The sequence below is a fragment of the Mastacembelus armatus genome, chromosome 13, assembly GCF_900324485.2.
Source record: "Mastacembelus armatus chromosome 13, fMasArm1.2, whole genome shotgun sequence".
Classification (NCBI taxonomy): domain Eukaryota; kingdom Metazoa; phylum Chordata; class Actinopteri; order Synbranchiformes; family Mastacembelidae; genus Mastacembelus; species Mastacembelus armatus.
This window is the reverse complement of record NC_046645.1, coordinates 20,613,980-20,630,861: the sequence shown is the minus strand read 5'-3', so window position 1 is coordinate 20,630,861 and position 16,882 is coordinate 20,613,980. Positions and strand designations below refer to the sequence as shown.

The 16,882-nt window shown below is 37.7% G+C and overlaps 1 protein-coding gene across 2 annotated transcripts; it reads left to right on the top strand.

Moving 5' to 3' along the window:
• The first annotated feature begins 5,171 nt into the window (after positions 1 to 5,171).
• trpc4b (transient receptor potential cation channel, subfamily C, member 4b) lies at positions 5,172 to 13,602 on the top strand. 2 transcript variants are annotated; one of them, XM_026312795.1, is made up of 11 exons: positions 5,172 to 5,465; positions 5,743 to 6,122; positions 7,188 to 7,706; positions 9,955 to 10,291; positions 10,492 to 10,631; positions 10,871 to 11,184; positions 11,295 to 11,490; positions 11,590 to 11,784; positions 12,026 to 12,067; positions 12,204 to 12,293; positions 12,394 to 13,602. In XM_026312795.1, the coding sequence occupies exons 2-11, from the start codon at positions 5,745 to 5,747 to the stop codon at positions 12,925 to 12,927; spliced, it is 2,745 nt and encodes a 914-aa protein (XP_026168580.1). In that variant the 5' UTR covers positions 5,172 to 5,465; positions 5,743 to 5,744; the 3' UTR covers positions 12,928 to 13,602. The 2 variants fall into 2 exon arrangements, with proteins under 2 accessions (XP_026168580.1, XP_026168571.1); XM_026312786.1 differs by having other exon boundaries at positions 5,740 to 6,122.
• The last annotated feature ends 3,280 nt before the right edge of the window (positions 13,603 to 16,882 follow it).

Here is a 16,882-nt window from a genome sequence, read left to right as displayed (position 1 = left end):
TATCCACTCATCCGTCACTGAAAACTGTGCCTTTGACTTTGGACTTTCATATGTTATTAAAAACTCAAAATTGTAGACTTCCTGTGGAGGTGTATTCACCTTTAGGCCAAAGGTTACCTTATTTAATCGGATTGCTGCCAGATACCCCGCAGGGCTTCCTTCTCCTGATGAGTTTAAACACTGAGAGGTACTTAACATGTATGGCCACCCTGTGGGCTGAACTCATTTATATTGCAAAAAAAATAGAAAAGAGAATTTACCTGGTGGGAGCCACTGTATGGCACCTGCACACTGTCACATCAGCAGCAGCAAAACTGATTATGAGATCAGATGTAATTATAAAATGAAGTCCAAATTCTGTAGTATATACCTGCACTGAAAGAAAATTACTTCAGAAAACCCATGTCGGCAGCAGCAAACTAAAATAGTACAATAAATACCATTCCATTCTAGTCAATTAAAATGATAATACCAATTGCCAAATGTTTCGATTAAACACAAAGTTTTTAATTTGAGTGGTTTGGTCATTTCTCTCTTAGTTTACTGTATGTTATCCTCCTCAACCCTTTTCGGTTCCCAGTTCTTGGTGAGAGTAATGCATCCTCTCTCTGCTCTGTTTGATCTAAACTTGGAGACAGTCAGCAACAATGTAAACTAGATGAAACAGATTGCATTCACTAGGTGCTCATGAAAAAACTGCATACACTGCACATGTGGGGACAGTAATACTTTCTCTTGGATTGTGTTTTGTTGTCATCATTGTTATGTTATTATTAAGATTTATTTTATAGGAAAACAACCGAGTGCTTTCTGTTGGATTTGCTCTGACATAATGACACTGACTACCACAGAGTGACAGCAGCAGTGTGGGGACCTATTGTTCCAGTATTCTGGGGAATGTTGCAAATGTTCTCCTGCCAAGCAGTAATTCACTTAATCTTTCCATTAGTCCAGAGTTGTCAAAGTCAGCCATCATCTGCTACAATTAACTGTTGTAACAAGGTGTTTTTATGCTTTCTGATAAATGTCAGTTTTAGCTATAACACTTAAGAGTGATTTTTAACCCCCTAACCCCAAGCACTGCACACAAACACATGAGTACAAATACATGAGTACCACACATGCATAGATACACACATCTCCCCCTGCTGACAGCTCTAATAAGCACCAGCACACAAACTCTTGCTCATTTTTGCCAGGTGATGGGGTGTTCCTGATCTCACTCAAATTAGTACATACCCTGCAGACAGACATAAACAGAACCTATAACCTCCATGTGTCATCATCTCGCCACAGGAAACAAACACGGATAACAAACCCCTGCAGTGTTTGGAGAAAGTCCTAATCATGTCTATTCTCATATATTTTTATAATGAGACAGTTCAATATCTTTTTTGTATTTTACAGAAAACAAGCGATTCACATACTGTATGTACCACACAAGACCCGAGAAATTGTAATAGCTGTGCATATCACGTACTATATACTTCACTGCCACTACCAGGAGATGGCAATGTCACATATTGAATGCATACTACATCATTTTGCATCATGGATATATCATATTATGACAGCCAGATGAAGTTAGCGGTATAATGATAAAAACTAGTACAATGTGGTGAATTAGATTTTAATGCAGTGAATTAGGCATGAACATGTAATGTCATGTCTGTTAAGCGTGATTCATTTATATGATGCTTTAGGTTAAGAAAATGGAACATTTTACTACTGTACTAGTGTAAAACAGATGATAATTGAAATCAAGAGTTATAGACATTGTAAGTCTGATTTAAAACGTATCACATTTATTACAGTTATATATGTATATGCAAGACTATGAAGTTTAGGTTATCGGTTATATATATGTGACATTGTATTAATGTCCTGGTTGTACTCACAGTCACCATTATTAAACAATAATGTCATACCTGTTAATAGAAAATCTCCTTTTTTGTTTAGTTCAGTTTAACTTGTCAGGTGAGCTCCAACTGTCTCTGTGCTGTCTCACCATTGACTGGTAAGCCTAATTAGTTCAAGACCTTAATGATTCTCAGTTTCTGCTGCCAGCTTGGCCATTGCATCAGTGTTTATTTTTAGAAATGAGGTCAAAACCCAGCCAATATATGTTATATCTAATGAACAAAAGGATGGACTGCAATGCCATAAAAGTTCTACACCAGCATGCACAGCAAAGGCTGACTCCTGTGAAGCCAAAACGACCATGTAAAAAAAATGTATTGATTTCACCATTAAATATGTCCCATTTAAACCTGTAAGCATGCAAGCTATTTCTGATTTATTTAAGACTGCAGATAAATGAACTGGATTCTGCCAAAGTGTATGAACAAAGCCATTTAAAATATATGGACAGGCAGCATCATGCTAGATGGCGAATGTTTGACGGCAAAAAGTCTATTCCCTAGCTTAATAATTTCAACATATTTTATTACAATTGGCAAAATTATCATTGATCTTAGTGATAGCATTGCTTACTATTATATGTTACATGTCTTACAGTAAAAATTCTACAAATAATATAAATTAATATTCCTGTAAATATTTCCATTAACTGCTTGCAGGTGGTGCAACAAACCTTATATAAACTTTACCACTGATAAATCGCTCATTTTTTTGTAAGTGCACTACAGTTTTTATTATTTATTAAAAGCAGATTAAAGACATAAACACCAAACGCTGGCACAAAAAAGTGAGTTATTGCAAAACTGGAAACAGTAATCAACATGCCAAGAACTGGGTCAGAGGAGTCTTTGGCAAGTGCAAACATTATTAACAAGCATTTGGCCCAGATTTTCTAACCCTCACTAAACATAAACCTTTGTAGGACGTTTATATGCTTCTCAAACAGCTTTTCTGTAATTTACTGAATGGGAATCCTATTGGGGAATGTTTTTCCTAACAGGGAAGTAGTTTATGGGGGCGACACAAGTCCCATGTGTGGGCAAAGCAAAGTTCGACAGGCAGAAAAGGTCATACCAGTGGAGTCTCTCTAGGATTTTGGCAGAGACAGAAATCTGTCTGCCCTCTTGTGGTAAGTGAATTCAGTAATTCATTAGTAGTCAGCTACAGTCTTATTATAAAAAGCTAATTACTGGTGTCAGCATCAGAAAACATGAATAGCCTAGGTTTAGTACATGTAATAAAAAACCTGTCAGTCAGTTTGGAGGTCACACTCTGCACTCTGCTGTTGACTCTCACAATCTCCCTTCTGAGAAAGGCATCATAAATAAAAATACTGTACATAAGCAGATCATACTGGGTGACCTTAATTTAAATTGACAGGACAGTGTTCTGGCAGGCAATTCAAGCAGCAAACTCTTGCCTCTAAAAATAAACAGGAAATATTTCAAAGGTGGCCACATCAGGGCTGTCTCATTTCAGTTGGAATGAATAGAAAAAAAGCTCTGCTGAATGAAAATGACTCCACAGCTGCCTCAGCTGTGCTCTCCAACACTAACACACAGAGGACAAAAAGGAAACCTTCAGCATCTGCTCATATTGTAACAACCTTTTCAAATGTTACTCATGGACATTTTGATCATTTCAGTCTTCGGTATGCAACTGAATCACAATAAATAAGCCTATTCATTTGAATGGTTTTTAGAGTATGTTAATAGTTTGGCTTCAATGTGGTTTCGTTCTTAACTCAGCTGTATATTCTTCAAAGAAAATGGATATTTTGCTACATAAAAACACACACACACTAAGATTTTTTCTAATTCTTAGGTTTCCATCTTCAGTGAATGAGATTGCCAATAATACACATTCTGTCAGTTTTATTTTCCTCTGTTTCTATTCAAAATAATGTGACAAGTTCCATCTTTTGGCATTATACTTTCTTAGTTAAAGAAAATTGCATTTTTATAAATGAAATATTACAGTAAACACAGGGGAATGAATGAATGTAATAAATATTTTTCAATAAAAAACTCCTCAGAAGAAAAAATACTGGCTGTAACTGATGTCTTAATTTTAGGTACCTTTTTAAAACTAATCCACACACCACAAAGGCAGCAAACCTCATAGCATGAAGGCTCAGGGTTTGAAATCTGTTCAATCCTGGGGCCATGATCTCCCACTGTCTACATGGGTCACCTGGGTTATGCCTTTAACCTGTTCGTCAGATGCCTGCTTAGGAAAATGCCTGCTGATGTCAGTTTGTGTATTCACTCTCTGTACTGCTGGATGAGCTGGAGTAATTGTGTTGGTAAATTCACAAAACACCAGACTGTCTTACAGATGTCTTGCGATGAGTGTGCAGTGATGATAATGACCTCAAGTCATCTAGCTGAGAAAGTCTGTTCACTGAGAGGAAGGGAAAGTTATCACATCATACAAGGACTCTGTATCACCACAAATCACACAAAGACACACACGTTTCAATACATGCTAATTACTGTGTCTACTACTGTGACCCCCGAGAGCTCAACGCTCTGCAAAATGAGAAAACACATCCAAATACAGCAAAGCCTTCCAAAAAGAAATTACAACCAAATACAGTAGCGCTCTCTCAAAAGAAAACACAAACCATACACAGAAACGCGCTGCAAAAAGAGAAAACACAACCAAATAGAGTACTGCTGCGCCTGTGCTGTCACAAGATGACAGTCACGTGATGCATCATTTTTTAGATTAAATTGCTTTAGGCTTCTTCATGCATCTATTCCTGAAGTTGTAAAAATGCACTCAGTGTTTTCACATCCACTATCACATAAGAACAGTGATGCTGCCCTTAATTTGCAACGAGTTAAATGATTTTTAAACATTTTATATTTTGCAGTATCCCATAGGCCTATTTCATCATGTTCAAGTGGTGTTGAACAGGCAGTAATATGAGCTTAAACTCAAAATAAATGAATAAATAGCCTGAATTAATACTTATCATATTGAACCTTCAATACTGTGTAGGCTACTCAAAATCCAACATTGTTCTTGAGAAGAACCGCACTTTAACGTGATTGATCTGACAATGATTGCTCCGGCTAAGGAGAAGTGAGGGTTGTTACATTTGCACGCTGTGGTTAACTGGTTTCCTTTATGGGAAAATACTCTAGCGCTTGTCTACACTATGGGCTTTGCTGTCGTTTTGTGGCAAGAGTAAAGGGGCGCGGTAAATGCTGAAGATGAGTTTTCTGATGAGTTTTGAGCGAGCAGTTTGTGCGCACTTTGTGCGCCAGAGGATATTTCTTTTCTTGAGCCCACCTGTTCCGGTACCGGCGCGTGTATTTTGCAGAGAAAGGTCCAAGTCAATAACATGTCCTCAAAATGCCCCTGAAGACGAGAGGGCGTAAGTAGTGACCAGGGGATCGCATGACACGCTGTGAAGTTGGAGGCTTTGGTGATAAGATGATCCGACCACGCAACTTTCCTCCCAGATGGACGCAGCCCCTGGTTGTCGGAGTAGTTCATAAGTGAATGGGAAGCAGCTGAGAAGCAACAGGAGGACGGTAAAGTTGATGTTTTTCCTTTAAGCATGGTTATTTCAGGCGTCCAGTTCAATCGGAATATTGACTCATCTACTTCGATTTGCTGTAATGATGTTGGATGTTAGAGGTTATGTTAATCTTCATCGGTGTATATATCCATTTGAACAGTATTAGGCTATGTGATTCAAAACCATTGAGAAAAAACATCATTTAGTCAAAAACCCAAAACAAAACAGATATTTTCTGATGTTTTGTCTTTTTTCGTTTATTCTGGGGTGTCACTGGGACACTGTAGCAGCAATGTCACAGTTGTATTACAAGAAAACGGACAGCTCCTCATACCGGGACCGCATCGCTTTGAGGATCGTGCGGGCCGAATCTGAGCTTTCTGCCCTGGAGAGGGCCTACCTGGGAGCTGTTGAGAAGGGGGACTATGCCAGTGTGAAACAAGCCCTGGTAGAGGCTGAGATCTATTTCCGGATAAACATCAACTGCATCGACCCCTTGGGACGCACAGCACTCCTTATTGCCATTGAAAATGAGAACCTGGAGATCATTGACCTGCTGCTGAGCTATAATGTGCATGTGGGTGATGCCCTGCTACATGCCATCCGCAAAGAAGTCGTGGGGGCTGTGGAGCTGCTGCTCAACCACAAGAAGCCACGTGGGGAAAAACAGGTACATGAAGCTTCCTCTCACAGTGTTATGACTTCAGTGTTTTTTTTGTTTTTTGTTTTTTTGTTCAACTTGGCATTCTGATCTCATTTCTGAGTGTCTTAGCAGGATATGAACCACACTGCCCACACAATTACGAACTGTGTAGACTTTTCAGGAGCATTTCTCACTGAACATGACTGAGTTTGAGCTTTTTGGCAGGTACAAATTCCAACGAGGCTTATAAAGTGGTTTCCTTTATTGGATAGTTTTCTACCTCCTACTCATACAGTCACATTTCTGCCTCTTGGTTCTAACCTTGGTTCAGTTCTCCTTTTCATATGATAGTGATCCTGGGATAGACTGGTGCCCTGTTTACAGATCTACAGTGCTCTGCTTGACTGTCCTGCAGCACTAGAAACCATGAAAAGCATGTCCAATTTTGAAAATAGATGTAGGATTCTGGTAACGCTTTTACACAGGGACTGTAATGTCACAGTGAATTACTTTAGCAGTGAGAGGTTTTGTTCTTCAGTTTACATCTGATACAAATACAGAAACTTAATAGTTAGGCACTTTCTTCCATCTCTTAGTTTCAGATACAGCGATGTTGATTTTAGAAATCTTGTTTAAAATGTCCAGCACTGACACTCTTTGATGTGATGCTGTGGGTATTTTTGCCACAGCTTTTATAACAGCCTGCGTATCAGGCAGTTTGATAAAAGGCCATGGACGAATTCAACTTCCTGACATCTTTGTACATTTGTTTTTCAACACTGCTGGGTCTCCCTGTTATGGACTTGGTGTGTTCTGTGAAGAGATGAACAAAGAGAAAAGCATGCAGTTGCTTCCAACCAGGAAGATATTTTGAGGCCCGCTGAACCACAAGCCATTAGACTGTGTGCTTGCTGTTAGACAAGATGGTCAGAGACCCAAGAGATGAAATTAGAGCTATGCAAACCAGTTGTTTCAGTTTCTGTGATGGGTTTAAAAGCAGTGTTCTTTTGTCTGGTAAAATAATGGTGTACTACAGATTCATTTGCTTTTCTCTATATTTAACTGGGTGTTCCTCTCTTGGTTTCCCAAAAGGTCCCACCAATCCTGCTGGACAAACAGTTTTCAGACTTCACCCCAGACATCACCCCAATCATCCTTGCAGCTCACACCAACAACTATGAGATCATCAAACTGCTTTTGCACCGAGGTGTTTCCATACCTCAGCCACATGCTGTACGTTGCAACTGTGTGGAGTGTATGTCCAGTTCAGATGTGGATGGCCTGCGCCACTCGCGCTCACGTCTTAACATCTATAAGGCCCTTTCCAGCCCATCTCTCATCGCCCTGTCCAGCGAGGATCCCTTCCTCACAGCTTTTCAACTCAGCTGGGAGCTGAAGGAGCTCAGCACAGTGGAGAATGAGTTTAAGTCAGAATATGAGGAGTTGTCCCACGTGTGTAAACAATTTGCAAAGGACCTCTTGGACCAGACCCGAAGCTCTAAAGAGTTGGAAATAATCCTCAACTACCGTGATGACATCAATCCTCTGCTGGATGAGAATACTAACGACCTGGCACGACTGAAACTGGCTATTAAATATTGCCAGAAAGAGGTAGGCTGTTTACTGATTGATATCCTCTTTCTCACATTAGTCCTTGTACAACAGTAATGTAAACGTTAATAAAAAACTTCTGGAATTTGTCCTGGTAACACACATACATCTACAGATATACATATACTGAGACCTGACAAGGATTTTACAGTATTTACAGCAGTGGAACAAGGAACGCAAGGAATACTATAAATATAAGTTAGCAACATCAAGGACTAGATAACAAGAACAGTGCCAAGATGAGCTGTAAATGGTCTGAGATGGGTGGAGTTGTCCTTTGGGAGTTTAAAACGTAATTGACAGGCTGGCTTTTAGCAATGCATTACAGTAGCCCTCTCAGACAGTCCCATGATGATTGGGTAATTGGGTATAATGATGGAATAAGTGATGGCCATTTCCCTGAAATACAAACTCATAATATTTTAATTAGGGAGGGAACCTTTTACTGTCTTTTAACATGTTCTTTGGAGCATCAATATTCTTGATACAGTGCCAGCTTTCTGTCATTTTATGAGAAATACAACTATTACAAATTAATTACACAACGGCAGTAACAGCATAGCACACAAAGGAAATGATGTGCTACACATAAAGTTTATAATGGATTATATCTGTAAATGTATACACTTGATGTTTGTGTAACACAGTCACATGACACAACAAGAAAGTTCTAAGTCTGGGATTTTTTTTTTTTTTTTTTTTTGTTACCTAAATACAATATACATTCAACATATACACTTTTACAATTAACTATAATACGTTAATTGATTCATCCATTATCTATACCTGCTTATTCCTATTTAGGGTCCCAGGGATCTGCTGGAGCCTATCCCAGCTCTCTTTGGGTGAAAGGCAGGGGTACACGCTGGACAGGTCACCAGTCCATCACAGAGCCTATAATTCCACAATATTATATAATTTATAATATATGTGTTATATAATTATATACTGTATAGTCAGAAGTATAACATACTGTAGTTGTGGTTGGCCCTGCTTCAAAATTTTTTTGCCCCCCGAATATAAGTGCACACCTATGTGCACATACACACACACACACACACACACAGAAACACATGCAAAAAACATGGTAAACATGGATAGTGGCCGAAGTGTCAATTTTATCAACACTGATCTAACACCCTGCTGTGGATTCAAACCACCACCTGGGCCCCTGACAGCCTCTGGTGCGCTGCACTGGTTGCTCTGTTCCTAGTTACACTGCACTGGCAAACAAATGTTTATGTTATCTATCTAAAATTGCTGCTCACAGTAGCATATAACCTAAAGTCTGTGGAATCATTTTAGATATATTTATATTCAAATAATCAGATTAAATCTCATTCATTTGCTAACAGTACATCATCACTATGAATGTGCCTAAGGACAGAATTAACACTTCTTTTTGAAAGAGAGAGAAATGTGGTAGGGGCAATGTTTACCTTCCTAAAATGACCTCAGATTAAATCTGTTCACACCAGATGTCATCATTTGCCTCAAGTCAGTTTATACATGGTCAACATCTTACAAGGCCAGGATAGGAAACCTAAAGATGTCAAATTCTGCACTGATAGATGACTGCGTCACCCACAACTTAATGCTATATAGTACCATAACTGGGATCCATTTGGCCATAATTTGGTTAAAATGAAATTAACTTCTATCACCATCCACAGATGTCCAGCAGATGATTATATCAAATCTCACAAGGCAGAGAAAATGTTTATGGGAAACAGATTTGACAGTGACCTCATAATATGGGATTAGAGAACACTTTTGTAATGTTTGACCACTTGAAACTATTGCATGCTTCTTACTTTCTGTACAATGGGGTGAAGAATGGCAAAGCATGTTTTATCCATTCCTAAATGTTGCCCTCGCTGTGTGTTAACAGCAGGAGGCAGCTTGGCATTTTTATGCATTTTAACCTGGCAAGTGTGAGATTGCAGAGAAAAACGATGTGTTACATTTGTGTAAAGGAAGGTTTTCTTGTCCAGGCATTTTCCAGTTGTCTGCTCTAGCACTCACTTGAAATTCTGAGTCTATATTAGGCAAATGAACAAAGCAGTATGGGATAGTGAGGTGATTCTATGTATCATAGTGCACAATAAGATACTCAAATGACGTATGACACATTTTTTGAAATCCATTCAGAAATGTTGTCATTTTTGTAATGGATTTTAAAGACAAAAATTAATTAAAAAGTCTAGATTCATTTAATAATCTTTCTTTATCTCTCTCATTCTCTTAGTTTGTTGCTCAGCCTAACTGTCAGCAGCTTCTGGCGTCTCGTTGGTATGATGAGTTCCCAGGCTGGAGAAAGCGTCACTGGGCAGGAAAGCTCATCACATGTATTTTCATTGGACTCCTCTTTCCACTGTTATCCATCTTCTACTTGATCTCTCCAAAGAGCTGTTTTGGCTTATTCATTCGCAAGCCTTTCATCAAGTTCATCTGTCACACTGCTTCCTACCTGACTTTTCTCATCCTGCTTCTCTTGGCCTCACAGCATGTAGTCTCTGCAGACCCAAACTTTCAGGGCCCAACACCTACCACTGTGGAATGGATGATACTGCCCTGGGTGCTTGGTAACGATGAGCCCACTCACCAATAGACAGCTATTATAATATTATAATGCACTGTTTTATATCTTTACAGATCTTTACTCCCACACATTTGAGTAAATTGAAATAGAGGTCATGTGACCATGACTGCATATATGCAACTATCTACACACTAGTGTTTTGGTGACCTCTGTTGACCTCCAGTGTTTGTTCATGTCTCCAAGGCTTTATATGGACTGAGATCAAACAGATGTGGGACAGTGGTTTGAAAGACTACATAGATGACTGGTGGAACTTAATGGACTTCATAATGAACTCCCTGTATCTTGCAACTATTTCTCTGAAAATTGTTGCCTATGCAAAGGTACTATATATTTTGCAATGCAATGTATTTGACTGCATAAAAACATAACATGCCATACAAGTACATTCATGTATTTATGAGTAAAAAAAATAAAGGGATGAAATTGATTTATTTCTATTTTTCTATTTTCAGAGGTGATCTATATCTATATCAATATCTATATCTATCTATCTATATATATATATATATATATATATATAAAATAAATGTTGATTGACCTCCTTATTCTCTTTTTACAGTACAGTGGGTGCAAAGCCAGAGAGAGCTGGGAAATGTGGCACCCAACTTTGGTGGCAGAGGCATTGTTTGCCATTGCCAACATCTTCAGCTCCTTGCGCCTCATCTCCCTTTTCACTGCCAATTCACATCTGGGCCCTTTACAGATCTCACTGGGTCGCATGCTCTTGGACATCCTCAAGTTCCTCTTCATCTACTGCCTGGTGTTACTAGCCTTTGCCAATGGCCTCAACCAGCTCTACTTTTATTATGAAACCAATGGAGAAAATGATTGTAAGGGTATTCGGTGTAAAGAGCAAAACAATGCTTTCTCAACGTAAGTAGAAGTTCTTAAATAAATTGTCCCTGACAAATCTGCACTGTTAATAATTAATATGTTTGTTTTTCAGCAACACATAAAGTGATGTATGGTTGTTTGCTTTTCAGGATGTTCGAGACGCTACAGTCATTATTTTGGTCTATATTTGGCCTGATTTCCCTCCATGTGACAAATGTGAAACCAAAACATGAATTCACTGAGTTTGTGGGTACCACCATGTTTGGCACCTACAATATAATCTCCCTGGTAGTGCTTCTGAATATGCTAATTGCAATGATGAATAACTCCTACCAGCATATTGCTGTGAGTTGTGCATTTTATTTCAAAGTTTTACTGCACCAATTTGTCTTTTATTCCTTTGCAAAAGGTTCTGATAAATCACCATTTGTTTATTCTTTTCAGGATCATGCAGATATAGAGTGGAAATTTGCAAGAACAAAGTTGTGGATGAGCTATTTTGAAGAAGGAGGGACTTTGCCATCTCCGTTCAATATAATACCCAGTCCAAAGTCAGTTTATTATCTAATAGGATGGATAAAGAGACATTTGTTTCAGAGAAGAAGCATAAAAAGGCTTGAGACATTTGAAACCTTGGGGGTAAGAAGTTTGGACAGATTTGTGCTGTTGTATGTTGTCACAAGTGCAATGTCTGCCTGGTATTACAGCCTCAAAGTGGTTGGGAGCAAATTAGATTACCTGTTCCCTTCACCAATTGACTATATATCATGGAACCTCGTATTGAGAAAGGGCAAGTAAAGGAGGAACAATTTATGCCACAATTGCAAACAGAAATATCATGTTGCTTTGTTTATTGAACTTTCTTTTTCTTTACTTGCAGAGACGTGCAGCTGAAAATGTAAGGTTAAGAAATGAGTATCAGGTAGTAATTTATTTACCATAATATACTCCAATCTTTTAAGGTTATGTTGTTTTATTCTCAAATAAAATATATAAATAAATAGACTTTGATTTTTAATAAATTGTAGTTTTACCTTAAAAGGTATGTGTGTTTTTAGGAGGTTTTGAGGAACCTTGTGAAGCGGTACGTGGCTGCAATGATCAGAGATGCCAAGACGAAGGAAGGACTGACAGAAGAGAATTTCAAGGTAATATACAGTTATTCAACACTGAAACCTTAAATAACCAAGATTTGTACAATACTGTGTTTTCTTTGATATATTATCTGTGGTTTCTAATAATCAATAGGAACTTAAGCAGGATATCTCTAGCTTCCGCTATGAAGTCCTGGGAAGGATGAAGGGTAAATCGCATGGTGGACTAGTGGGTAATGTTGCAAGCTCCACCTTGGCTTACCCAGGTAACTCATTCAAATATGCTCCCAAATGCCCTGCTGTTGAACCTCAAAAGAACCCGAACATGCTTGATGAGATCACCACCACTCTAAAGAGCAGAGCTGGCAACACTACCAGTTCTGTTTGCTCCAGAAGGCTGGCCAAAAACTTAGTTGTTCCATCCAGTACAGGAAAGACTCAGAATGAGTTATCAGAGGATTTCTCTGATGCTGGGTCCCTCCAGAGACAGAGCAGATGCCTTTCTCAGAAATGTGATGAAGCATATTCATTGTCAGAGGATGATACATTAGACTCTGGTGAACAAAACCAAACTGAGAACATAATTGTGGAAGTCTTACGGAAAGTGGAGAAGGACATTCAAGAGATGGAAAATTCTTGCAGAGAAGTCACGGAAGTGATAAATGGGCCACAACAATATAAAAATTAATCTGTGAGATACATTAATCATTTTTAGATGTTTTTGGGTTCAATTTTGAATTTTTATTTCTTTATCTTCCAGTTTTACAATAGTTTGTAGTTTCTTTAACCAACTGTCCTACAATAAACAATAGTTTTGGTAAATTACATATGCACTCATCACATATATAAAGCTACAGTCATATTATATTACAATTCAGACCGATGAATACGAAAAAAAAAAATCAGTGAGGACTGACTGTAGTGAGTGAGTGCTGACTTGACACTCAGGGCACTGTAAAACAGATTAGTATTTCATATTTTATCTTGAGCAATTCCAAGGAGCCTTGATATGCCGTTGCCTATCCTCTACTCTTCCAACTTGACCTGTGCCCCTACTGTGATATGCAAAAATAGTGATGTCTGTATATATGAAAAAACAGTACTCCTCATATGTTGACAGTATCCAGTTATTTTTGCTAGAAGTACTCATATAGTATTCATATAGGAAGGTGTAATCATTTAAAGATAATTGATATAATGTTTGAGCTGAATTAATATGTACTTTAAACACATTATCCAGTTGATTAACAAGCAGTTTGACAGCTTGCTAATTGAGATTTTCGCAACAGCTTGTCTTCTATCCCTGTTACTTCCCTAGTCTGTTTTTAAGGTGAGAAGAAATGTTTTACTGCTGCTACTGAATTTGTTGTTATTCTTCAGCCTCCTCATGTATTCTTGCATCAGCTATATACCTTGCAACCCAAAGACATAAGGGCCCTCTGACAATATGCAGTTTAGTAAATTGTGATATGTATTAAATTTACTCTGGTTAAATAAAATTGAATGCTATGGTAATTTAAAAAGGTTTTTTTGTTATGATTTACAACTCATTCTTTAGTTCTCCCCTATACATTTCTGTTTTCATTCTCATTCCTTATTTACACTGAGGCAGAAAGTGGGCAAGGGAACAACTGACAATTGTCATTAACTATTTTTCTGTTGATTTTACTGCTGAAATTTCTGTTTACTGGAGACAAGATTTCAGTAAATAGTTTATTACCTTCATGGTGCACTAGATACACTCCCTTATTTGCAGAATGATAAGTCATTTGGTTATTCACGTTCTCCATCCTGTTAGCACTGTTATCTCACAGAAGGTTCAGGGTTTCAATAGTGTTTGAGCCTGGGGCCTGTGTGTGGGGGGTTTGCATGCTCTCCCTTGTCTGTGTGGGTTTTCTCCTGGTTCTCTGGCTTCCCCTTACAGTCCAAAAACATGCAGGTGTGAATGTGAGTGTTTGTATGTCTCTATGTGTCGCCCTTTGATAGACTGGCAAGATCACCCAATGTCCACTGGGACTGGCTTTAGTCCCCATGACCCTGGATTTTCCAGGATAATCAGTAGATAATGAATGGATGGATGCCTCTCCATCCAATCTACACTGCATCTGTCTTTGGTACTGTATGAACTATCAGTTTATTGTTCCATCTGGACCTCATGTTTTTCTACTTATAAAGCATCAAGCGCCATCTAGTGATGTGTAAGATTAGTGCAGTGTTGTGGTGTATTAACTGTGTTGGTTGGGTGCCTAACTTTGTTACGTGAAAAACCTTTAGCCCAATGCAAAATGTGATGAACCACATACAGCCCTACCTTTTCACTGCTTTTAACCTGAAATCACTAATACTGACTGGGCTTATTTGAGGTACTGCTATAAGCTTTCTATGTAATAGTAGTTGGCAGTTATCATGTCGATTAATACAGTATTGTGAAATTGAAATTTCGTCATTCATATTTTTTATTTGAATAGATTAAACTTCACGTCTTAGGGTGATTCTTCAAGCAGTCTGAGGTGCCGGATGAAGTCTTTTGGTTCCTATTACCCAAGCAGCTGAGAGCATTTCACACTAGCTTTAGAAAGCCAGTCAATAGACTGTTTGATCTTTGTACTGTATCTGAAAAAGTCACTCAGTGACAGTTTTTTTCTGCTTAAAAGCAATTTTCTAGTAAGATGCAAAAAGGAAAAAAAAAGTACTTTAAATTAAAGCTTACATTATACATTCTTTGTGAAACATACAGTGTTTGTGTCTGTGTGTCTGTCTGTGTGAACATGACTGACTCAGACAGAGATTGTTCTGATTCAAAGTGTAAAAACTACACTGCATTTAATTATCACTATAGTGAGTTTGGTGCCATTTCTTCATGCACGCAAGTACAAAGTCTTTTCAAAATTGGCTGCTTACTGGAATGTTGAGATTGTAAAGTTAATGTATTCCAGTCTTTGGGATTTTAGAAAAGACGAAAAGCCTGGGTAGGATTTATGTAGATGTTATGCATAAGCACTTTTCTAAGGGCTTGATTAATTAAGTTCATAAGAGGCTTGCAGCATTCAAAGTGGCACCTTTTGATGTGTGATTTGCCAAATGATTCATTTTCTGTTTAAGCTGATCTACTTTCAGCTTCACTGCTTATTTTCAGCCCCAGATCAGTGATGCAGTATTGGGGTCTGTGATTTCCTCTTTTTTACAGTACCTTGACTGAACTAGCCTGAAAGAGTCTATTTTCAGGCTCATATTGGGAACATCTGAATAGCTGCAAGGTTGAACATGTGGCAAAATGAATGGTGTAAGTGATGCCACTTGAGTATGCCATGAGTAAGAACACCCAGTGTTAAAGTTTAACAACAGCTTGACCTAACATAAGTCAATTTGTTTAAATTGTATAACCAAATGATTTTGTGTTTTAATGTTATAAACTAGTTATTATTACTAGTAGAACAGTGTAGTGATTTGTAAAATATTGTTTAGAGAAATTACAATAGATTTTATAACACATTATTTAGTATCTGTTAGATGAGTGTCTTAATACTGGCCATAAACATTTATGGGATTTCACATCATGCATGCTGAAGACTTTTCACAGATAATTATTTTTCAAAAACAATGTCTTAAATTGTATCCAAGCAAGAATTGTTAACATGAATGTACAAATGTCTGTGTCTGGTTTTAGTTCTTGTATTCCAAAAACTGCCGGTTTGAGAGTTTGACATACGGATCAGGTATTGTGACTTTAAAAAGCTGATGTGGCTCCACTGAGAATACATTTCACAAGCTTCTAAAAGTAGGATGACAGTTATCCAAGTTGATTTAGTAGAGATAACCATACACATTTTCTGATTTAGCAGCAGAAGTGCCACCAGAATTTCCAAAACTCAGATTTAGAAATGACACAGTTTGGGTTATTTTGGTTGGTTGGTTTTTTTTTCTTGGCTTGATAAAATGTTTTATGTTTTTCAGATAATGATTTACCTTAAAATGTATCCCCTCTTAAATACAGATATTATTATATGACAATGTTTTATATTGGAATAGCGATATTATGACTCCTTACCACCACTAGGTGGCATAAACTGCATTCTGAAAGCTTTAAACAGTCAGGGCTCTGACCATGGTTTACAGCAGAGATTATGTAATGTTTCTTTGTTTATGGTCCAAATAAATGACAGTTTTTATAGACTAGATACAGCTGCATCCTATAAGGATCCCATCTGCTTTGTATATGTGTCTCTGTTGTGACACTGTTTCAGGACTCTAAAACAGGTCGGACTTTTTTGTAGCAGTGTATGGAAAAAAATACTTACTTCTTTTACTTTACTTAAAACATAACACTGAATCTTAAAATCCTTAGACTACTGTTTACTACTGTGACTAGATAATTCTTTTTCTTTTTCTTTCAATTTTTTCTTCTTCTTTTGTATTCTAGTTTTTTAATCATTTTTAATTACATAACACTTCCTTCTAGGGTTGTACCTCCATACTTGTTTAGACAAATCCTAAAACAAGCCTCAAGTGCTTTAAAATAACAAATCATTTTTGTGTGAAATGTGTCAGAATACAGTATGTCTACCTCTACATTTGCATAAAAGAGGAAGGTACCACTTTTTAAAAAAAGACCCTCTATAAATTATTTAACATATAAAAGAATA